General features: G+C 40.0%; 2 protein-coding genes across 2 annotated transcripts in view; one reads left to right on the top strand and one right to left on the bottom strand.

Annotated features, from left to right (window-relative positions):
• Positions 1 to 4,754: 4,754 nt before the first annotated feature.
• On the bottom strand, positions 4,755 to 7,335 carry utp11 (UTP11 small subunit processome component). Its single transcript, XM_042490586.2, has 8 exons — positions 6,988 to 7,335; positions 6,707 to 6,768; positions 6,473 to 6,575; positions 6,228 to 6,347; positions 5,616 to 5,709; positions 5,363 to 5,493; positions 5,110 to 5,220; positions 4,755 to 5,001 (listed from the first exon to the last, which is right to left on the bottom strand). Exons 1-8 carry the CDS (start codon positions 7,045 to 7,047, stop codon positions 4,918 to 4,920), a joined length of 765 nt encoding a protein of 254 aa, XP_042346520.2. The 5' UTR covers positions 7,048 to 7,335; the 3' UTR covers positions 4,755 to 4,917.
• A 10,327-nt stretch (positions 7,336 to 17,662) lies between these two features.
• fhl3a (four and a half LIM domains 3a) overlaps positions 17,663 to 25,078 on the top strand; it is a 35,257-nt gene continuing 27,841 nt past the window's right edge. The window contains exon 1 of the mRNA XM_042489919.2: positions 17,663 to 17,898. The gene's annotated coding sequence lies outside the window, so the exon portion shown is untranslated. The remainder of the gene's footprint in view (positions 17,899 to 25,078) is intronic.

Here is a 25,078-nt window from a genome sequence, read left to right on the forward strand (position 1 = left end):
GCTAGACGGACCAGTGACATGGCTAGTAATGTGTTGTAACAACCTTGCCTACTTTAAGAGTACTGTTTGCAAGGGAAACGCAAAACAGATCTAGAGTTTAGGTACATGTCCATACTGCTTATCATCTGGTTCTAAGGGTACCCGACCCAAAGTGTTGTGTAAAGCAGCTAATGAGGTCTGGAGTGCTCATTGTCTTAGAAAAGAAGAGTTATTTTTTGTTTTTTAAACACTGCAAGCAGCAAAAAATACGTTTTGTTCACTGTAATGAGCCTAAATCTCAAGGATGCATATCTGTAAACCTGGGCAAATAAAATCAAATCTATGTGAAGGTCGATAACAAGTGAGAAGTGCGGCAAGTGAGAAAAAGTGTTTTTTGTAAACTCGGTGAAATTTAAATTAAACAAAATATCAGTGTCAAATAGAAAACTCCTAAACTGGTGTCTGAAGGTGCGGCATGAAAAACACATTAAGATCAAGAAGGAAAAAAAGATCAGAAATATACCTCTTAATTAAAAAAGTGTTTTTTCTGTAATGTGTGTTATAACTAAACTTGTAAAACAAAGATTCATTGTATTGCACCCCTTCTTAACCAGGCTACACTTTTACTCTCAAACAGTTGCTATATATTGGGGTCAATGTCATACCCTGCAGCTGTGTGACCACAAAACACTCAATCTCCCCCCATTCCCAAAATGACTATGTGTTAGCAAACCTCCAGGGTCATTAACTTAAGAGATGGCGTTGTGGGGGACAGGATGGCCTGTGCGAGTCGTCAAATGAATTACGAGGCTTTTGACAATAGAGAAATGCCTGTCTATATCTTTAAAATCAGAAGGTCGCCCACTGCCCACCCCTGAGCCCTGCCACTGCATCCCAGTGTAAGAGTCCCGTTGCTGGGGGGAATGAAAGGAGAGGTTGAGGAGGAACAGTGGCTCGTCTGTGCTTGGGTCGCACACTCAGATAGGGGTCCCGGAACTGCGCACACAGTGTTTTGACCCCTGGGCTCTCCTCAACGACCTCCACCCCCTCCGCTTATGGACGCTGGGCCCTGAGGGTCCCAATACAGGCACGCTCTCTCAGCGGTTTGACGCAGTAGCAGAGGGCAGGGAGGGTGGGAGGAAGGCGTGAGGAAGGAGGGAAGGAGAGTTGGCCAAGGACGTCAATCACTCTTTGACTTGGTACAACACAATTCTGACATGAATGGAAACACTGAAATGCCACTGAAAGACATCAAGCATGCTTTTGTGGTGCACAGTGAAGTCCACGCAGCCATGAACATACAATATATATATGTTTATGGCACGTACATATATTTGTACATTTAAAAACACCTTCATTGATATTTATACTGAAATGAGGGAACTACTGTTGGCTCTGTATTGAGTTTTAAATGAGAACACCCAGAACAAGCAGACACCCACCATCACTCTTCCCCTGTATTGGCCCATCATGGTGTTGGCTAACCTTTGCTCTGGTCAGCAGTGTTTGGGCCAAGGCCTCTGTTCCCTCTCCTGCAGCCCATCCACCTCTCACTGTGCCTGATGACATTTCTTCCTAGCTCCCTCTCTTCCCTCTTCCCCTCCAGTGGCTCCCAGGAGAGGCTGATGGATGGGCCCTGTTTATGAAGCTGCTGCCACCACAGTGATCAATCAAACCTGGGTCACTGTGAACTGCTGCTGGGCGCCAGGTCTTCAGTCTACTTCACACTGTCGGCTGGAGGAACCACACATACAGTTTATTAGTACGTGCACATACATGAGCACGTAGAGCCTGATGGAGAGAGACAGCAGTGGAAAGAACTAGAAGAGGTTGAATTTTGTGAGGAAAATTTTAGTGCCTCACCTGGTGCTTCAGCACATGGAGTGCTTGACTCAACCAACTTCAATTGTCAGGACAGGGACTTGGCAAGGACTGATGGCAGGAGGATCAACACAGTTGGCCTTAGTGGCAGTGAAACCACGGATCTTTTCACAATGAGACATCTGAACTAATCCGCACCCCACATATCAGCACACACTTCACAGAAAAGTCTAATTAGGTGAAGATGATGTGCCTCTATGAGGTGGATAGTCTCGTGAGAGCAGAAGGATGTGAGGAAGACATAGAAAATGACAGCGCTCATTGGCTTTTATTGTGGAAGACATTTTGACATGGCACAGCAGGAAATGCACAGGTGTAATTAATTAAATTAGCGAAGGCTGGATTCCATCTAACTGCTGAGTCCTGGTATTTGTGTACGCTGGCTCACCGTCACAGTTGCTCTTTTTTTACACAGAGATCGCACTATAGGGCTGCTGCTAATTCCCTCTTTTGTGCCTTCTTTGCATTTTTACATGTGCCGCTCCAGTGTGTGATTTTTAAATAACATGCTGGCATCATGACATCAAAAGAGGTATGACAGGTGTGACGTTTAAAGGCTGTGTCACACCGTGCAGACGGTTGGAAGGAAGGAGGTCAAAACAATCTTGAGGTAACATTGTTTATCTTTCACCTTTGAACTCTTAACAGAAAAGTTTCCTGATGGATTGTGTTGTTGTTCACTGGCACACAGTAAATAGTCTTTGTTTTATCAATATTGGGTTGTGTTGTTAATGAGCATCATGGTGGTCTTCCAGTTTCCCGTTTTTAATTACTATTACAGACGACTGCTGTGTGCTGGTATGGAGGGGTATTTCCTCTCACGCAGGTGCAGAACATGCATGCATATTGGCCATCAGTTTGGTGTGTTTCTGTGCAACTTTTTGGCCAAAACATAGCGATGTGAAGGCAATGCAGCTGGGGGCTTTCGCTGCCATTAGTTCCCTGATGTTGGTTTGGTGTATCATTGCTTTAACACAACAATGTCAACCTATGGTGTGACATATAACATACCAACAGCAGCATTTTAGAAACAATAAAAATGGCATAAACATGTCAATAACAATATTTCTTTGTTATATGGCAGCTGATCTCAACCTCTGCTCTGCTCAGAGGGTAAGAAGGTCAGTGCTTTCCTTTTTGCAGACATTTATGGCCGCTGTTCCTCTTTTTCACTTTAACCACTAACTGCTATCAGCTGTTTTTAAATCACCTGTGGTGGGTCACACACATAACACATCCTCAAAACGTCACAGCCATCCTGGCAATAGTGCAGTTCTGCCAGCTGTCCTGTTATACAAACATTGTTTTTGCACTGTAAGTACCTCCTGTGGTGGATTAAAGGGAAGACAACTCTGTCATTCCATGACTGTACCTTATAAACAGAGCGATGCGGCAGAACAGCACGATATTTGTGCCTTGAATAGGCAGTGTAAGAGGGGCTACTGTCACAGCCTGCTGGGACAACTGATTGTAAAAGAGCCACCTTAAGTGTTACTAGGAACACTTTTGCTTTTCCTATCATGACAAGTAAAAATATCTGATGTAAAAATCCAATATAAAAAAGACGCAGAAATATTGGCATTAATTTGGTTAATAAATATTGAGATATCTGATGACCAGCTGCGACAGATTCAAGGCACATCAAGATAACCCTGTGAATGGGAATCTGCACTGTATGAACAGGTGTAGCTGTAACAATAGTTGCATTTGTCTCTCAAGGGAGCCTTTTAACTGAGGTATTTTTGCATAAGCACAGCTGCAGCTAATAAAATTAATAATGGGTAATTTTGATTAAAGTGAGCTAATGAGCAAGCATTGGCAATAGTATTATTATTATCAATGCATGTTAACTGACACCTAAATCATACTTAATTTTATTAGCTGCAGCTGTGTCTCGCCTGCTGTGACATGCCAAAAGGATCTGAAGGTGGTGCAGCATCATAAGTCAAGGGCTGCAACAAAGGTGTGTCCTTCAGAAGCCTTGAAGACTTCAGTTCCAGCCTTACCAATGCCAAAACTTATAGTGTAATTAGGGGCCTCTTGTCAAATACTTTAAAAGTTTATTACCAGGAAGTTATCCTCAAATGACCATAGGTGGTTAGCACATGCCCCTGTGCTAAAAACAGTGGAGTTCAATTATTTACATTTTTGAATGGCCCTTTATTGGTTCACATCATGTCCTTTTCTAGTGACTGATAACTGCATGAATGCAAATGCCTAAAAAAGTAGCAAGGACATGTGACTTTCGGACTCTCTGAGTTGATGAGGACAACCTGAATGCAACTGACTTGCTTGAAATGAGCTGTAGGATGCTGAACGATGAAGTTCTGTCCTTCAAATTTTATAGAAAATGTGGTTTTTTTAGCTATTTTTGCAGAAGCCTTTGAAAGTGAACATCATTGTCTTTTATGGCAGGTTTGAAATGTGAATGAGAGTCCAGCTCCCCTCTTCACAACCTATTTGATTGTTTGTGACACACACAGTCAAAACACATCTTACAGAAAACATCACAGCCACAATTAAACTCTGAAGTCTTAAATGTCAAAATGTTGTGTCAGTGAGAGTCTGCTCAGTCTACTCTCTATAGATGTTCCAGTGTATTCAGTACCAACAGTTTTTGTCCTCCAAATAGTGTGATAAAGAGCACTAATGCCACCTACTGGTACACGATCAATTAACAATCTACTGCCACAAATGAGCAGATTCAACTTCTTCAGTTTATACTTAGCACAAGACCTTTATTTCACAAATCATGTCGTATTTTAATCATATTTCTTAAGTATCTCCATTTGCAATACATAAATAAAAAGTAAACCTTTAAAAATGGATCAACTACATTGTCCCAAAACAAGATCAACCACAAGTGTCTAATGAAAAAAATCACCAAAAAAGTGTGTGTTCTTCTGATTTTTATTTGAAAGAAACTAAAAATTGTGTATAAATATGTACAAAATTGCACAGCTGCAGCAACATTTGAGGAAAAGAAAATCGGCCCATGTCTGTGTGTCTATGGCGTGCTCTAGAAGTCCATTATTTCACTGGAATGATGATTCACTCTCAGCGTTTCCTCTTGGCCTCAAACTTGTAGATAGCTGCAGAACTGGTTGTCTCCTTTTTCACCTTTACTTTCTTGTTCTTATCCTGGTGTACAGTGTAAAAAAAGATCTTAATGTTAAACGTCATTTGCAAATAAAACCAAATTTTGAATTTCTGTATTTTGAGTTGTGATTAAGAACGTCTTCTTCTCACCTGCAGGTCCTTGCGTGTCTGAATCTTCTGGGCGATCACAAACATTTTCTTCTCCCTGTCAATCCTCTGGGAAAGGATCTTGTACTGGTGGTTCCTCTGCTTGGCCAACATCTGCAGTTTAAGTGAGTAGACAACAACCATCAGTGGGTCACAACTGCACCTTCAAGTCAGCACAATATCAATGAAGCATTCTGGTTACTTGAGATGCTTACACAGCAAATGAGGCTGATTTACACACATTACAAACACAGACCTCTATTCTGTCAGGCTCCACACCTCCCTGGATGCTCTTAGTCTCCAGACTCGTGAGAGTTGGTCTGTTGTACACTCGGTCCACCAGCTCAGGAGCTGTGCTCAGGTGGGTTGCCAGGTCAAATGACTCCACTGAGCAGACACAGGAAAACTTCCATTAAAACTGTTCAACTTCTTAGGTGACCTAGTAACCATTTAAACCCAGAAAGACAAGTATGTCACATCATAATTGACTACTGTACATTTATATTTACCTTCATTCTTGGAATCCACAAAAAACGTGTGCTTGTTTTTCTGTTTGCTGCCTGCGTCCAGGAGATGGAGCTCTCCCTTAAGCCTTTCAATTTTCTGAAAGCAAATGACGAACACACTTAGTTTTACAGGGGGTTATGTGATGGCTTTAACACATCTTTAATTTTGTTTTGAGTGCATAATAGATCTGCAAGGATTGACATAATTAATTGCCAACTATTTAATTAATCACAAAATAATTTGAATTTTTAAAAACTGAGTCAAAATCCTCAGATTCCATTGTCTTTAATGTGAATATTTTCTCGTTTCTTGACTCCTTTATGACAGTAAACATAATATATTTGAGTTGTGGACAAAAGTGGGGATGTCCTCTTGTGCTTTGGGAGACACTAATAGACTCTTTTTTAAAAACATTTTCTGAAATTGTATGAATTTAACAACTAATCAAAAAAAAAATTGACAGATTATTCAACCATGAAAATAATTGTTAGTTGCCAGCCTAATAATTAACTAGTTTTGTTGTTGTTGTTGTGTTCTTTTATTTCAGATTTAAAAGATGTCCTAAATCAAGTCAGTAGGACACAAAATATATCAATACATGATATATAACTTACTTTAGCCTCTGCAACCCTTTTCATCTCCACGTATTTGATATCCTGTGTTCTCATCACTTTCTTCTGCTCCTCTGTCATCTCCACCTCCTCATTTGCTTTCTTTGCTACGTGAACTCCATCCTGTCAGCATGCCGGGAAATGAGCCATACACATTAAATAGTACAGCCATAGAGATTAGATGAATTAATTTAACAAGAAGGTATCTCATTTTCTCTGTTGTTGCTCTGATGATGTAGACATCCTACCTGCAGCTGGGAGTTGATCATGTTGTAGTAAAACTCATCTGGGTTCTTATCCAGAGCTTTCTTTCGCAGAGCAGCAAGAGTGTTTTGTTTCTTGTGATAGTCACTATAAAGCAAGTGACAAAGTAAGACTTTAGGTGACTTGTTAGTCATCAATGTTTGACATTTAAAGGTTTACAATTTTGGATCCAAATCCTGGACATATACAACATTTCTCTTAAGCTTGACTCAACTCACTCTGCACGGAGTTTGTAGTCTTTCTTCTTCTCCAGCAATCCCAAATGTTTCCTGAAACCAGGCTAGTCAAACAAAACGACACCGTTATGACATATACATAACATATACAGATTCAATATTGGTATTTATTACTGTGTGTGTGTGTGTGTGTATCACAGTAGCATATAGTTTTGATAACCACATGTAAACTTCTCAGAGGTTTCACTCTACTAAGGCACTTAATAACATAGCAGCAGGCTAGTATGCTAACAAGCTAGCCAGCAAAATACTGAAATGCTCACCTGAGATCTCTCGTGGTGGTTTCTCTGTCGGGATTTCAACGCTTTCCTGAACGACGACATCGTGACAAATGTCTTCGGGCGTAATAGAGCAAAATAGTTTTGTAAAAGTAGGTATTTGTAGGGCCTTTCTACGCTGTACAGTAGAAAATGCCTGCTGCTCCAGGACTACTGCTTCCCTGGTGGCTGAACACGTGGGTTCCTGCCGTGTTTTTTTTCATTTCCGTGCCGCAGATTCGCAACTCAAACCACATTGAAAACATCACACAAGTTATGCATCATGGCGAGCTAACATGAAAATAACAATTAATTATTCTTTGTCTTTTTTTCAAAAGAAACCGAGATAATATTACGTGTCTTCTCGAGTAACGAAGTGCTATGAATTTAATGCCACATATTGTAGAAGCGCACAACAAACAGTAGGTGGTGCTGTTGCACACAATTAAAAATGTTACATGACGATGTGACGACCGTGTTGCACATTGCCATTGATGCTACTTTATACACACACACACACACTACACATTTCACAAGGAAAATGTGTAATTGCAAGTGGCATAGTGCTAGGCAGATAATGATAAGAATGAGCCCATGGATTGCATTAAATCAAAATCTTATCCTGGCAGACTTTGTGATATCAGCAAATATCGTATTGTCGTCCAAAAAAAATCAATATAATATCGTATCATGAAGAAACCCTAGTTTCAATATTATTTTTGCTGTTGTTAAACTTGGTCTGAATCAATAAGTCAGAACATTTTCTGTCTTTTGTGAAAACAAGCTAGAAAATCAAAGTTTATTCTTTGAATTCAAGGCAGCGCAGTATGACTTTAATTAACAAATGGTCATTTTGTGGGTGAAGTATTCCCTAAAGTAAGGTTTTCAAGCAGGGTTTTTTCTTGTTTTATGATACTTTTATTTTACTTAGAGGATCTGGATACTTCTTCCGCCACTGGCATTATGTGAATGGATAATTTAGAAATGAATAGATGAATGGAAACACAATAACATTTGAACAACCATCCAGTTTCCTTAATAATGTTATCGAATAACCTCATGTCGTTAAAATTCAAAGTCCTGTTTAATTTGGATTCAAATATTTAGGACCACAAGGTTGCATTAAAGGGCTTACTGGCGAAGGAAACATGAGTTAATCATATTTATCAAAGTAAAAGACCAATGTAATTGGTATATGCCATTAAGAAGTTGTATGAACGCCAGACTTGGCACAGGATGCACTCAGAACAAGCAAGGGTCATCATCGGGCTGATGACTTAATGTGTTTTGGCTGCACTGTTGAAACACCAAATTATTTTGGTCATAATAATGAGGGCCTGCATTTGCCAGAGCGCACAGTTAACACTAATTGGTAACAAGTTTATGTTTTTCCAACATGGACATTTATTGCATGTTTCCGTTGGGGTTCCAGACCCCTGTTTTGATTTACGTCCAGACCAATAGACCTAACAGAGATTACATATAACCTCTGTAATATTAAAACATTCTAACACACTTATTCTCTCCATTTTGAGGGAAAAAAGTGCTTCAGGGACTTGGACAATGAGGGGGTCATCACTCTACTCTGGAGGAAAAGACTTCCCACTTCCTGACATGATATTTTGGGTAATGGATAGACAAAGACAAAGCCTTAATGGCACCAGCTCCTTAATCTCACACAGACTCCCAACTCTTTGTGGATGTGAGAAGAAGCCATAGGACAGAGAGCGATATTCCACTAAACATCCATTTTCCCCCATGGCAGCTCACTATCCCCTCACCAACCGCGAGGAATTTGTTTTATATGTGTGAGATTTGCCCGGCATGCAGAATGTTTTGCGGGTTATTAGACCCATGAATGGGATCAGTGTTTCCACATTATGTCACTGGCTTGTTTATCAGTCTGATGGCTAATGACCCCGATTCCTGTGAAGGTTTCAGCCCAAGGCCCGAGTGGTCCGCTTACGTGTTTAACTAAGCAAACACAGGCAGCAGCCGGGATTTACGGGTAAAATGTCTGCATTCTGACTTCCTTGGCTCCTTGCTGTTTAATTCATGGCAGTATTTATCATTACAAGTGAAATGCCTGGTGAGCCACGACAGGGGTAAATACTACTTTGGAAATCAGGGTCTTGTAACGAGCTGATGCAAGAGCAGGAGGACAAGAGGTTGTGGGTTTCTTCAGGGTCAGCAATGAAGGAATGCCCTTGTGGGGCAGATGCAGATCCATTTGGTTTTCTAATATGACCCTGTAAAAATAACACTGCTGACATATTGTAAGACTGCTGCACTCGGGCTGAGCTCAGGGCTTTGGTATGTCTCCCCTGACCATGGTTGGTCCTCATCTGCAGTGAGCCGCCAGGCCAGCCCAGTTAAAAAATGCATGAGCCACAAGTTCCTACCTCCCGTGTGATTATTTAGATGCATCTCCTCAAATTAACACCACACAGCAAAACAACATGAGACAGATTCAAAAGTCAGCCTGTTCATTAAGTCGTTGGTAGTGGAGGAACTTTACTAAGTACAATTACTTAAGCACAATCATGAGGTACTTTAGTCATCTCCATTTTCTGCTCCTTTATACTTTTACTCCAATAAAGTTCAGAACTTTTTACTCCACTATTATTTGACAGCTACAGTTACTAATTACATTTATGATTTAGGATTTGGTATCATATTTAAGCTTACATATAAGCTTACAAAAATACAATGGATTTTCATTTCAAATACTACACCAGGGATTCCCAATCTTTTTGGCTTGTTACCCCACAAACAGCATCCTGGGCCCCTTATCACATTTGAAATGTGTGCATGTTGTTGTATTCAACAAAAAAGCAAAGATTAGAGAAGAGTTAAAAACAAAAAAAACTCAATACAAATATGTGTATCATAACTTTGTTTATTCTTCTCTGCAAACCGATTAATCCTTTTATGGAGGAGTCAAGACCCCAGGATTGGGAACCATTGCACTAAACTAAATTGTATGTAAAGTAGTTAAAACTCGCTCCACCTTGACCAACTACAACTTTTAAGTCCTACTTGTGTCTTGATGCATCAGTATTAATAGTTTGTAAAAGGAGTACTTTTACTTTTGATACTTAATTTGTAACAGAGGTGTGCATTTGAGTCACAGGACTTGGATTTGAGTCAGACTTGAGTCACAAATTTGATGACTTTGGTTAGAATTGACACATTCAAAAAGGCCTGCAGCTTGACCTGGACGTTAATACCAATAACTTATAACTTTACTTGGACTTGAAACGTTTAACTTTAAAATACTTGATACGTCCCCCAAACCCAAAGATTAAAAAGTGGGCCACAAATCAATTCATGTCCTTTCACATCCTGAATCAACTTACATTGATGCCAATCATTTCCAGCAAGACCATTAATTGACCAGATCTGCTTTTTTTTGTCAACAACAACATCCAGCTTGTTTAAATAAATAAGTAAAAAAAAATTTTAAAAAAAAAAGAACTAGTTATTTTATGAAGCAAAACATAACATGAATTGGCATAACATTTGTTTAGGACTAGAAAGCCCAAAGTTTAGGGCTTAGGACTTAAATCTTGACTCAGGACTTGACTCGGGCAGTTGAGTGCAAAGACTTGACACTTATTTGTGACTTTCAAAATGCTACCTTGTCCCACCTCTGCTTTGTAAGTAAATCTGAACTTCTTCCACCACTGGTAATTGTACATACCAACCTTACCTCCAAATATACCCCTCCACTTCTCAATGCCTGAGCCATACAGTAGGTGCTCTCCTGGGTGGGATTCTCACCATAACCACAAACTCTTGTAAAACAAAACTGGTCTACAATTAAGTGCCAATACGGTGCTTATTTTCCCTGCTTGAGTTTTGAAGTGTATATTGAAGAATGACCTGTTTTATATTCTAGACAATCACAGCAGTGAAGTGGCGAGAAGTGGATGGGTTTCAGATGAGGCAAAGTGTACTTCAAGTGTTCTGTTAAAAAGCTATTATTGCCAGTATTATTGAAAGGATCCTTCATTTGATGGTCTTTTGATAGTTTGTTTTGGGCTTTTCTTTAAAAGGCAGTGCATGATGTCTCTCTGTATCATCCTCATATGCTGAAGCTAGACACATTATGAATCACTGTCTGTATACTCCCTATGATTATGTGACATTTTGTGCAGCATGCCAAAATTTCCCCTCTCCATCATATATATATATATATATATATATATATATATATATATATATATACAGACAAACACTGTTACAAGTCATATCTACTCATTATTTAAACAGGACTTTCAACAATTGAATTGCCTCATTAGTCTGCTGCTCAGAGTCTCGATGCTCATCAGAGGAAATTTCACTCAGGTGTTCCAAAACCACACACCCCATGGAAAGAGCTAGAGATTTACAATATAATTTGAATTTCATTTATTAACGTGAGAGTAACCTGAGACATCATTATCACTGTGCTGCTTCAAAAAGGTAAAGTTTGTTTTAAATTTAAATTGTATTGCATTCTTCATCTGTTGAAAATATCTTCAGCTACCCTTAACCTTTTTATAAAGAAATAAGTGGTGAGGGATTCATCAGGCAATTTGTCCTATGAGAAATTGACAGACGTCTGTCCTCTAATTTGTTGCATGCAGTCGCAGGACCACGCCTCAGAGTGTAAAATAAGAATTTATAATTAAGGGGTTGTGAGGGAAACAGGGGTCACACCACTCTTTCACTTGTCACAAGACCTTGGAAAACAAGAGTCACATGTTGACACAGTTGTGTAGAAAGGTCCTCTGTTTTTAATGAGATTTTTCATGCATGAAACTTTGCAGCTGTGTTTGCATTTCCAAAAACATACACATAACAAAAAATAAGTATCTTATTGCATTTAACTTAGTGTGCTTGTGAATGCTTTACATAGTTTAAACAGACATTTATGTTAATCTTCAAGAATAAAAAGGTAGAGTCCAATAATAGATTATACAACATGAAGTCAGTATTATATTTGTTCATTACTCTTAGGCTTTATACTAACCCTATCTAACATGGCTGCGTGCTTCAGTGATAAGCACGCTCCCCTCGTTGTGCACAGTTTCATAAAAGAACTACTTTCTTTCTAGTGAATTAATTACATCCGCCAACTGTAATGTTTTGTCTCCAACTCAACTATACAATTGCAAGACAGTGATGGCAGAATTTTTATTTTTCAATGATTTATTGCCTTTTTATAGATTTTGCATGCAAGTGTGTATTGAAAAGTCTGAAATGGATGAGGACTCCTCCAGCTTCTTCTTTATCGTTCTCGAACCAATATGGTGTCTGAATTTTTTCTAGGTGGAGGGTTTCTTTTCCTTCTTCTCAGGTTTTTCCTCAGTGTGATCAATCTCTTCCAACAGCTCAACATCTGGTTCATCATGAAGGTAGTCCTCCTGCTCCTTGGTTTCATCTTTCGGCTCTTCTTTGAGCTTGGCCAATTCAGCTCAGAGGCCCTGACTGACCTCCTCCTCAGTCTGGAACTTAATGACCAGCTCCTCGTTGGTTGAGGCCCTTCACTCTTTGAAAAACTGCTTCTCTTTCTCAGAGGCATTTTTCTTTAGGGTCTGGATCTCTTCCTCCAATTGTTGAACCAGGGCATCCTTCACTTTCAGCTGCTCAAGTTCTTGCTGAAGAGCTTTGTTTTTTTTCCTTTTCAATCTCGACCTATGATGAGAAAGTTTCTTGGCTGATTATGTGAGCCACTTTGAGCTCCCTCCCTTCATCCTGCAGGGTGCTGTTTTTCACTTAAAGGAGCTGATTTTTCTCAACTTGTTTCTGGAGAGACTCTGTTGGGATTGTCTGTCTGTCTAGTTCTGCGGTAAGCAGCTACATCAGTTCCTCCACCAGCTTTTCAAGAGCCTCCTTCTCCTTCTGCTGCCCTCTCGTCATGTACTTCTGCTCTTCTTTGAGCTTGGTGAGTTCAGCACGGAGGCCCAGACAAACCTCCTCCTCTGTCTGTAGCTTATGACCAGCTCATGGTTGGTTGAAGCCTGATTTTCTCTCAGGACCTCCAACTCTTTGAAAAACCAGTTCTCTTTCTCAGAGGTACTTTTTTTCTAGGTCCTCAGACCGCTATTCAGCTTGGGACTGAATCTCCTTACCCAACTGTTTCTGAAGGCCGTCTCTCTTTTCTTTTTCAGCTTTGAGCTCAGCTTCATACCTCAGGTTGATCTGTAAAACTTACAGCTGTTCGAATTCTTGTGAAGAGCTTCATTTTTGTCTTTTTCTGCCTGTAGCTCTGCTGAGAACTTGTAAGCCTCATGTAAGCCACTCTGAGGTCTTTGAATTCTTTTTGAAGCACTTTCCTCTGGTTTGTTTTGATGATGTTTCGAACCTCAGTGGCAAGTCTCATGGTGTTCATGGTCTCTGTGTCACTGAGCCTCTCCAGCCTCTCCAGGTCATTGCCGGCGTCCTTTTCTTTGTTGATGAAGACTTCTTTGAGGTTCTTCTGACGGGCTAGCTGTTGTTTAGTGTTTTCCAGTTCTTTGCTAAGCTGCAGCCTCAAGTTATACTCCCAGCAGTGTTTGGCATGTTCTTGCTCTAAGAAACCACTCAGCTTCCTTTCTTGGTCCTGTAGGGTCGGGCCCCAAGGCCCTCTGTTGTTTCTTGCCTGCTCCATTTTTAGCTAGTAGATTCTCAGAGTATCTTGTACTGATGCAGTCTGTCACTAATGAACAGTTCTGTCTCTGGTTGGTTTGCCTCAGTTGGATATCTACTCTCTCTCTCACAATGGTGTGTTTCTATTGAAGGGTAGTTTGGTCTCAGGATTCCCTCTGTGTGTGAAGGGGGGTAGAGCTTCTCTGTACCTTGTTTTGGTAGTCGTGCCAGCCGAGTGTGTGTGTGTTCTCCCTTCATGTCCTACTGGTTATCTAATCACTGCCACTCTGCACTGCACTCATACAGTGGTTACCACCAGTGGTGTAGACCAGGTATATGGGGCATACCCACCTCTTTTTCTGGTCCTGTACACTATACCCCCCTATCAGCGTAAAAGTCAATGGAACATATCAGAAAGTATACCTGTGTTTCTTGGTCAACCTACCCATTTAATAGTCCACCCACCTAATCAACTACCACCACACCTATGGTTACCACTGGTAACACTGTCCCAATCCACATTGCGTAGGGACTGCAGTGACCATAACCCCATCCTCTGGTTTCCCCCAGACTAACAGTGTAATTGCTCTTTCAACACTGTTAATGTTTTTTAGCGCTAGTGGCACTGTTAGTGTCACCGTTTTGGCTCAGCCACCTCCATGTATGTTTTTGACATCAGTGGTGACTCTGAATATCATATATAGCACCTTTAAATTTAATTGCAATTTTTTAGTTATTCACAGTTCTGAGGTACTTTATTCGAGTATTTTGATTTTCTGCTAGTTTATACTCCACTACACTCCATAGGCAAATACTGGACCTTTTACACTACTACATTTATCTGAGCACTTACCTTGCAGATTCAGATTAATATTACAAAATATATTTCACAAATAAATCTATAAATCTAAATGATCTATTATTATGAGTTAAGATAAGATTTTATTGAGCTTCTGGGATAAATCTACAAGCTACCTCAGCCTATTTTCATTCCAAACTTGTAAAATAGCGCTTCTTAGACAATGCTTTTAGTGTAAGTTCACAACGCCAAAAGGCACCTTTTGCGTGTGCATGAAACGCTGCTGGACGGTATCAGATAAGAACATGGCCGGACAGAGCTGGTTGGGGGGTTGTTATATGCAGGCGGACAGCCAGAGGGCACCTGTTGCGTCCACACGATATATGCACGGGCTGCATCACTTGAGAATAAAGCAGATAGAACCTGCTGTGTGCCCATGAAATGCAGCAGGTCAGTGTTACGTTAAAATGCTGCCAGTAATGACAATATAACGAGCGCAATGGCGCTTATAGGGCCGGTAGGAGGGACGGGGGATGGTACAACAAACGATCACTCCGGTGTTCACTGCCTGTCTGAATGTGATGGGTTTTTTTCTACACCTTACCATGTGCCTCCTTCCCCTAATCCTAACCATCTGTGCCCTTCTTGCCTAAACCCAACCATCTGTGCCAGCGTGTGCTTTTGTTGATGTTCCAGCATTGGTTGCCATGTGCTTGTGTCGTCTAAACATAACCACAAGCAGAATCATTCCACCATGTGCATTTGTTGACATTACGGTAGTGGCATCCTGGAAAATAAACAGCAGACACAGAAGGATACCTAAAATGTAATACGTATGTAGACACAGAAGTTCACTACACAGCGGCAATGTGAGGAGTTGGGATGAGAACATATTGTCCATCCAGCAGCATGTTGACTAATGAAGGAAGCTCCACCTTTACAAGCTGCAACATTAAAATTATGAAAACATTAATGTATCAATGATTATAATCCAATAATATAATATATATCATTGTAAAATGGGCCTTTTTTAATAATTTTATCTGCTTAAAGTTTGCAATTTAAGTGTGTTTTGATGCTAATACTTTTGTACTTTTACTTAGAAAAAATAGCCTGATGATTGCAGAATCTTAACTTGTAACAATGTATTTCTACACGGTAGTATTACTAAAACAACAGAAACATCAGAAACCTTTACAGTAATGCAGCCAAACAACAGTGCTTTCAAACAGTCCTACCGATTTTTGTTACAGGTGAATCTATGATTACGTTTTAGAATTTTTTTTAGCTTCATAGGTCATTATTAAGCATATGATAACCATTTGCTACTTGTGCTAACAATATATTAACATTCAAAGTCTTAGAGACTGAAGGAAGCTCTTAATCCCAAAATTTAAGACATTAGCATTAATTTGAAGTTGCTTCTCTGGCTTCCTGGAAAATGGAAGTACTTAGCCCTTTTAGCTTTGTTTTGGTCCCTACCTACTCTTGAGGGAAATAACCTGGCTCTGTAGTTCTTAAATGCTTGACTAGATTTACCAACTAGTTGAAGTGTTTTTTTGTTTTGTTTTGTTTTGTGTCGCTGTTGAGGCTGGAAATGGAGTTGACAGTAGCAATGAGACTGGGTAAGGAAGCAGTGAAGTTGTAGGCTGGCAAAACAGTGAGTAGAAAAAATGGGTAATAATTCTCTGGGGTTTTGTCACTAACCCATTTAACATTGCACATAATTATTGTTATGATAAAAATAACGATTAAACCTTTATTCAGCTTTAAGGTACATAAATTCAAGCAGGTTTGATTTTGAATGAAGGACTGAATCAAACATTTCTGATGTAAAAGCAGGAGAACAATGCCATCCATCATGCAGGGTGGTGCGTCTGTCAACACCACTGTAGGCACAGACTGATTAACTGCAGTGACTCAATGATACCAACAAGGCTCCTTCCATATCTGACAAAACAGCTGCCAGCTGTAGTCAGAATAAATGTCACTCCCACTTGTTGAGTCATGACAAAAATGACACATCAGGACTCAGGATACGACCAAACTGTAAAATAGGGAAGTGAAACAGCTGGATTGGTCTTATACCCTGTTTGTTAATGTAAGCAACTAAAATGGAGAGTCAACAATGGTCACTTAAAAGTAAAGTACACCCAGAATAATGACACAGAGATGGGTCAATATCACTAAATTAAGGCTCAAATATTTACATGTATTCAACATTCCACTATAATATGTATCTTGTCTGAAATAGCAATTAGACTAAAGGATATTTAAACTCCATTAGAAGGCAGGCATCATTGTAATATATATATATATATATATATATATATATAAAATTTTGCCCTAATGTTCATTACTAAAACATGACTTTTTCGTCCAGTCAGATGTTGGAAAATAACCCTTTTTGGAGTGGAATACATGGAAGACAAAGAACATATTCTATTATCATTAAAGTATCTATTGCTTTTACCAACAGAAATGGGAGACATCTGGCATTTTTAGATGGTTTTCTTGGCAATTTTGAGTCTCTCACTCTGCGTGTGAGATTCCACTGCTTGGATTTCCGTCATGATGAGTTGAAAAAGAATTTGTTAATTTTTTCACAAAAAATAGACGTTACAGTTCGTATTGGATTTTACAGTTCAACATCAGATAAAAAAAAAAAAAAAACAATCAATACAATCCTTTTTAATCAATCTTTTGAAAGATTAATTTAAGTCATTTTAATAAAAATGTATTTTAGATTACTGAATTCAGTGCCTTTTGAGACTTTTTAAGGATCTGAGGGAACCCTGATTAATAGAGTTACAAAATTATTTTAGAGAAAAAACTATATTCATAATTATCAAAATTACATATTTAAAGTTAATTATCAAATTCTTATAAGAGCACATTCTCTAGGTAATTTCTATGTTTGTTTTTGACTTTTTTTTTCATTCATTGCTCATTGTGTTCCTGTGTTTTTACAGAAATCAAACCAATTTGCCCAGGTTTCAAAGGGTTAAAAGTACCCAGTGGTCAACACTCCCTCATTTAGAAACTTTAGAAAAAGCAAGCTCGGCCTTTCCACCCAATGCTGGCCAATTGAACATAATTCTATTAGAACAGACTGAAAATAAACGGCAGCACAGACACGGAGGGCCTCGCTGAGCTCCCATCACACCCTCCACTGCCTGGACTCCTCTCTGGTCTCGTTTGAAGTCGCAGGAGGGAGGGAGGAATGGTTTTTTGGGGGGGCGGGATCTTGTGACTCACCAGTAACTTCCTCAGTAGTAGAACAAATGTAGCCGGCAAGCTGCATCACCCTTCGCTGTAGAGATTTGACTACTGTCAGAAGAAACACAAAAAGTTTCACAGCTGACGCGCGACGCTTCTGAGCCGCCGGAGTAGCGACCTGCAGACTGATCCCGGTCCTGATCTGAGCGAGAGTTTGTGGACAGCCAGCGGGAGGAGGGTTACCACTGTCAGAAGGTGCTTCCAGACTTCAGACATTACTCCTGGTAGGACTCCAATCTCTGTTTATACCTGTTTAGACTTCTCTTACGCTTTTTACCCTTTGGACCTCAGTGGGGCTTCACGAAACGCTTTACTCGCCGTCAAATATTCGGAAATGAATTAGAAAAGTGTTTTATTTGATGGGAAAGTATCCCAAAGTTCAGTGAAACCATCATAATGATTGTGGCAGAGGTTTTTCAATGAAAATTCATGAAAACGTTCAAACGTTGTGATAGCAGGACTACAACTCTTTTAATCTGTAATTAATGTAAACTGTCTTTCATTCATTATTTTTTGTCTTTTACTATTATTATTATTATTGTTTGTAGTAGTAGTAGTAGTAGTAGTAGTAGTAATAGTAGTAGTAGTTGTAGTAATAGTAGGCACAGTAATGGTAGTTCAGGGATGTCCAAACTTTTTGTAATGGGGGCCAGATTAGATAATGTGAAAATACCTGGGGGCCAGGTGCTTCTTGCATCATATAGATCATTTAAAAATTTACATACTACTTTAAGTGAAAGAATATTCACCTTTTCACCTCTTCTGACCTACAGTTCTTTGCTGTGGCCCTTTCATTTTTCCCTAACTGAAAATATCTGGTGCAAGGTAATTGTTTGTTTGCGTGTTTACAGTCTGTCTTTGAAAAACACAATCGTTTAAGTGTTGTTGTCCCTACTTGGTACAAGTCTACAAACAGTTGTGAGCTGAATGAAAAAAATGCAAAATGATCATGCTTTATTAACCAGTATTGTGCTATTGTATATTCTGAAAAGATGAGGGCTGTTTTTGGACATGCCTGTGGTAGTTGCACAGTAATTATGGCTTGTTAACAATTACCTTAAGGTCATACTTTCTACTTTTCATTTTTAGGGTTTTTGCTGTTCAGTAAAAATCTGTGTTTAGAGATTAAAGCAGGCGTGGGCTTGACATTATGACAAGCCTTGATACTTCACACCTTAGTCAAACATGCTGCCTGGGGAGCAGCCTGCAAAGTAAAACCCTGACAAACAAGGAACCGCTTCCTGTGACAAGTGAGGGGGTCTGGACATTTTCTGTCTGCCTGTGTGTTTTTCTGCATTCCTTGTTTATGCCTTTTTGTCTTTTTTTTTTCTTCTAATCACAGTCTCACACGTGCACTCATGTCCCTCTGTAATTCAATGCAAACACACACAAATAAGGTGAAAAGGAGAAATAAATAACATCCAGTGAGTGGAGGAAGAGACTGTATTGGACCGTGTGACCCACTGAACTGTGTTGAGGAAGGATTAAGGAGCAACTGTTGTGTCACGGAAGCTCCCAGCTGAGCAGTGTGTGTGTGTGTGTGTGTGTGTGTGTGTGTGTGTGTGTGTGTGTGTGTGTGTGTGTGTGTGTGTGTGTCTGTCTGTCTGTCTGTCTGTGTGTGTGTGTGTGTGTGTGTGTGTGTATGTGGAGGCCTCAGAGAGCAAAGTCCCTCAGGCTAAACTTGTCTTTTTTTCAGCAGCAGCAGGAAGTGGGATATGGCAGTGTGCATCTGGGAAGGGTGTGTCTGTGCTGAAGCTTCTAGTTTTGTTTTGGGCGTGCATCATCACATCGCAGCACATAGTAGTACTGTCATCCTTATGACGATTGTTTGGTGTTTCACCTGTTGCATCATCTGGGTGCAGTGGGCACGGTGGGAACGCACAGTGTTGGGGCCTGCCAAAAGAGAGAATTGAAACAAGAGCTTACATGTTTTCTTGGGAATGTACCACCTATTCTTCCATACTTCTGCGAAGAATAGAGAAGACGATGTTGCTCCTTACCACCTTCTCCATTTCAGTAAAAGACTGTAATGTATTATCTTGGTTCCAGTCGTACGAACATTTGATGTGTGATTCCTGACATGGCTCTCAGACATGTAACTATATTGTTTTTTAAAGATTTTATTAGGCTTCACAGGTTATTCTTAAGCATGCATTTGGTAACCTTTTGCTACTTGTGCTGACAATATATTCAGAAACCTCTTAATCCTACAGTTTGAGCTAATGTTATCACTCATGTGGAGTTGTGTTTTAGGCCAGCTGAAAATGGAAGTCCAATAGTCTCAAGGGCTAGGTAATATAGAGAAAATCAAATATCCCCATATTTTTGAATAAATACTTTGATACTGACATTGTGACAATATTGGGGGGTTGATTATCAGTGCTTTTACAATATTTACAAAGTGACATTTTAGTAATCATTAGTAATGTGGATATAATGACTAAGTGGGAAAAGGCAAAAATTAAAACAGCTAGAACAGTTAGAAAATGAAATGACTTTACTATAATGCAGCCAAAAACCAGGAAAAAACACTTACAATATTGAAATATCAAAAATCTATTTCTAATCTCATATCATGATATTGATAATACTAAGACATAAAATCGTAATATAGTCTCAGCCCCAAAAACAATTTCATTTAGCTTGGTCTTGGTCTCCACAAACTCCTGAGGGAAATATTTGGCTCTGAGGGTCAGGACCCATGCCAGGTTGCATCTGAAGTTGCTCGGCATCAATAACCAGCACCATAGCATACTTACAAGAAATCCTGAGTTTGGAGCTGACCTTTCACCAGGCATTGATTTTAAGTGTATGAAGGCCTAAAATGTGCGTGGAACCGACATAAAGCTCTTGGTAGCCTTGCAATAAAATGATTAACTCCATATTTAGGCTGTCAGACTGATATTTACAGAAGAAAGGGAATATATCTACCAGCTGTGATTGGCTTTTCCTTGTTATATGACGTGGTACGTGTCGCTGCATTCCAAAAGTTGAACTGTGTTGATCTCTGGATGCAGCTTTTGCGTCTTGACTAACAGGCGGTTGGGAACTCTTGCCAGCTGTGGCAGTGAAGCTCTCGCTTTAGAGCACCTCTTCCACATGTCTACATTAAAAACGATGGATTTGAGTGCAAAAAACGCAGCATGTGTACGGACTTGTATAAGCTTATAAATGCTTCACTGTGTCCACAAACTAGTCGCTAAGTGTGTTTGCTCGCTAGACAGCAAGTAGTATACAGTGGATTTATCTAAGCTTTTTTTTTTCTCGAAAAAAAGAGTTGGGTTGCGAGGAACTGAAGTGCTGGGTGATAATTCTCCTTCACAATGAGACATTTTTTCAGCCATTACTAACATTATTGCTTAAATAATGAAGATCTCTTTTCATTCTGTTACTACAGAAATTACTGACCACCACCGACAGGTTATTTTTACACAAACTGTTTGTCCCAGTAAGAAGCAGAAATAATCCCCTTGCAGCCAAAAGCCAGTCATTCTGTCCCATTTAGCATCTGGGAAGTTTGCCTCGACAGAGCCCACGGGCTGTATAATGTATTTGTTTGCTTTCTTCCTCTTCCTCTCTGCCTCTCCATTTCATTGACCATGGTCACATTCTTTGGAGGTCTCAGTGTTTTCCAAAGGTTAGCCCCGCGTGGTGGTTGGATGCTGGCCAGCTCTAAACTGCAGTGGGACTGCAACTAAATGACTCGGACTGGCTGTGGCTGGTTTTATGGGTTGGCATCGTTTGAAACCAGGCCAATGATAATGATGGAGAATGGGCGGTCAAGTGGTTGCAGGTGGTTAGGGAGCAGAATTTAGATTTGTGTTGTAGCAGTTCTCTTTTGACGTTCTGCAGCTGTCTGTCCCCCCGTTGTGTATTAGAGGACGCTGGACACAGTTTAACTTTCTGTCACATTCTGTGCTACGTTCAATCGGGAGCTTTTCCTATGTTGAGTTCCAAATTTGTTGGTTATATCTGATAATTTTACTTTATACTATAAAGCCTCTTCTGCTTGTTTCACACTCATCTGGTCGAGGCATGTTTGTCTTTCTTATTATCAAGTGTCTTGGTGTTGTAATTTTTGCACAGATTTTGACAATTTGTACATTCCAACACAGCGATTAGGGTGCATACTTCATTTTCAACCTCTTATATTGTGTGGTCCCAACCAGAATAAACAATGAAACCCAACCAAGCTTTTAGCTTTTCAGATGATTAAAAAAAAAACATCACATCTGTGCTACATGTGAGACAGAAAAAGGGAAATAAGAACTCTTCTGCTTTGGTGTTAACAGACCTGGCACACATCTCTCTTACATTTCTGTGAACTGTGTCAGTGAAAACTTGTGAAATTATATGGTTTTAGATATATATTACTCATAAATCAGATGTCCTCCAAAATGTCTTGTACATGTGCCTCTGTGCCTTTCCCCCCTGGTAGTCAGCGCCCTCTTCAATAGGCTGTGGGGGCGCGTGGCTGGCAGCAGGAGTGTGTCTGAAGTCTCTGAAAGGGAGGAAGTGACCTCAGGTTTCCTGTGTGGGGATGGCCAGGTGCTGGGGTGTTATTGTGAGGGGCGCAAGACTTCCTCCATGGATGCTTTGTTGGTAAACGTCTGAAACTTGATCCTTTGAGCCAGGGCCCCTGTGGGAGGTAATATGCCCCCCTCACAATCCAGTCATCCTACCTCGCTCTCATTGCCTCTCTTCTTTCTCACTCTCCTCTCCCTGTCTTTCACTGCCACAGCGTTCACTCTATGTGAGATTTTATGTAAAGAGAACATAAACTTTATATAGGCAGCCATGGAGTGTAAAAGGTAACGGGCTCTGCTAATGGGATAATTACATTCCTTTAGGGTTACAATTACAGGTCTATACCTAGCACTTACCTGCTACTCTCAAAGGAAGCGCTGTTTTCGAAGGAACTACCAAATTGTGAGCACACAATTGCAGATGCCTCATGACTTACTAGTTTAATATGAACTAATAATATGTTATTTAAGAGTGAGGCTATGCTTTGCCTTTCACTTGACTTTATTTTGCCTCACCTGTCTGTTATATTTATTACACATTGAATTAATGGTACCTTCTTCCTTATCAGTGTTTCTTTAACACTGTCTCACATTGAACAGATGTCGTTAAGGTGCAAGAATCCTGTTGATTCACTGCTGCATCACCACATTCAGTCATGTTATGAACTTGTGCCGAGGAAAGGTGTGAGTCAGGCATGACTGTTTCCCTGCACCCTCGCCTAAAGGGAGGAGGGCAGGGTCATGCTCCAATAGAAGTGTATGGCATGTACAGATTCCCAGGATTTAATGAATGGAATGCTATGATGCAAAACGTACAGTGGTTGCAAACTGCTCCATCACGCACCTAACCTGACTTGATTTGTTCTTGGGAATGGGATATCAGACAAATCTATCGTTATTTCCTTTAAACTCTCTCACCTCTACTGTGTGTTGAAAGATTCATTGCCAAAAAAGGGTGCGAGCCTATCCAGGATTGCTTAATGTTACTGCTTGCCCAATACATTGGCAATGATAAAAGATGTTATTCTGAGGAAATGGTACATTTCTTCAAAGGGAATAAATGTCGCAAAAGTCCGTAAAAAAAACATGACAGCTAAATTTTGTCAGCAAACTGGACTTCAAAGCCAACTAAGCAAGTCCCATCACAGCAGTAAGAAGGGAGGAGGATTGAGAGGGAAGGGCACATTTGAAGTCTGTGGACAAATTGCAGTGGTTTTTATACAACTGGTAATGTGATGGGTATTATGAATTCATATAAGTGATGGTTATGTCGGGCTGTGGCTAATGGCTAAATCATAGGATAACCTATGGTTAATGGAGGCACTAGAGGAGGAGAATGTTGGGAAGAGGAGAATTTCTCAAGTACACGAGGTAATAAGATGTTATTTCACCCTGATAGATCTCTTCAAAGACAGATGACAAGGTGAAGAGCCAAAGCTTACTGTAACACCACATCTTTCTCTCTGGGATAAGAGAGAGAACTTCCACTGGATATATTGCAATCGAGGGAATCACTGGTCCACTAACCTGCAATTTTCATGGCTTTTGTCAGAAGTGGATCACTTTAAAATGATGTTTGCTTTATTTACTAATTTAGACTCGGTAAATAATGTTCTAATCTTTGTGGCTGACTAACACTCCTACCAATCGTGGTATCTAGGACTGATGAGACATACATCATCGACTTATCGTACGATATACAGACATGACCGCAATCACTTTGCTGACCTCGACATTGCCTGTTGTGTTTCTACGCGTGTTTGATTACATAAGAATGACTAACATTTTAACCAACATGATGCCTGAATAAACAGCAGGGTTTTCCCCCAGCCATCATAAAACGTTGAAGCAGCGATTCTCCCTTTTTTTTCTCCACCTTCACCTACTTGTGCGATTCAGACGAAAAATAAAACAGCACTACAACCCGCATCTTGTAGCTTAGCGGTAGCCTGCAGTGGCTTTTTGAAAGTCGAAGAGGCCCAGTGCTGACAGTAGCTAGCTTACTAACCCCTGGCAACGAGCCAAATAGTCAGTTGTTTGTAGTTTTATCCTCCAACCACTTCATCCTCCAACTCATAAATCCACCAGCAAACTGCCCAGCGCCCAGGACATCCATCCCTGGTTACCGACTGCAGCACGTTGGCCCGATTATGGAGCTAGTTGTGGTGGTCCTTGAGCTTCACTGAGCTTAGTTGCTATAAACATTACTGTGATTTGTTTTTGTCGGCCAAATTTTATATTAATTATATTAATTAATTGGTTTTGGGCTACTCCTGTGAAGGTACTTTCATTTATATGTACTTTGTTCTAAATATTAAATATTTTCTCATATGTCAATGTCTGAATATTCTTAAGAACTAAAGGTATACTCTTTTAATGGGTGCCCTTGGATTGCTACTCTGTTATATTATCATTATATCAGTGGCATAAAATAGTCAATAATATTGTTCATCATAATTATTGTTGTCCAACAAAATTACTTCTCGTTACAGGCCTAGTGGTATCTTTGAATAGGAGTGTGTAATAGAAATTAGCTATAGTATGAGTAAGTCTGCAATAATTTAACAGCAACCATCCGCCTACACAGAACTGTCAGAGTGGTTTTATTTCTGTGTGAGCAGCAATGTCGTCATCCTTCCCATTGGATGTTCTTGTACACTGGCTTAATTGGGCAATAACTTGAGACCATGTGGCATGCAGTCCTTAACCACGCAGTGATACACAGCAGGCCTTAAACAAGCCAACAATGCCCGGGGCTCAAAATGTCACCTTTCAAAACACTGTAAACCCCAGAGAGACGGGGCTGTTAACAGAGTATTTCTCCACAACAACATGCTAGCAGGACTCTGTTCTCATAACAGATGTCTTAGAGAGGTAA

The sequence above is a fragment of the Plectropomus leopardus genome, chromosome 11 (assembly GCF_026936395.1).
Source record: "Plectropomus leopardus strain MGB_pleo_1.0 chromosome 11, ASM2693639v1, whole genome shotgun sequence".
NCBI lineage: Eukaryota > Metazoa > Chordata > Actinopteri > Perciformes > Serranidae > Plectropomus > Plectropomus leopardus.

Bases quoted from the DNA above. Each gene is read 5' to 3' on its own strand.
- utp11 (XM_042490586.2), bottom strand. From the start codon at position 7,047: ATGTCGTCGTTCAGGAAAGCGTTGAAATCCCGACAGAGAAACCACCAC. The intron at 6,348-6,472 runs GTAGGATGTCTA...GCATGCTGACAG, and splicing joins TGATCAACTCCCAGCTGCAG to GATGGAGTTCACGTAGCAAA. The intron at 5,494-5,615 runs GTAAATATAAAT...GTGTCTGCTCAG, and splicing joins TGTGGATTCCAAGAATGAAG to TGGAGTCATTTGACCTGGCA.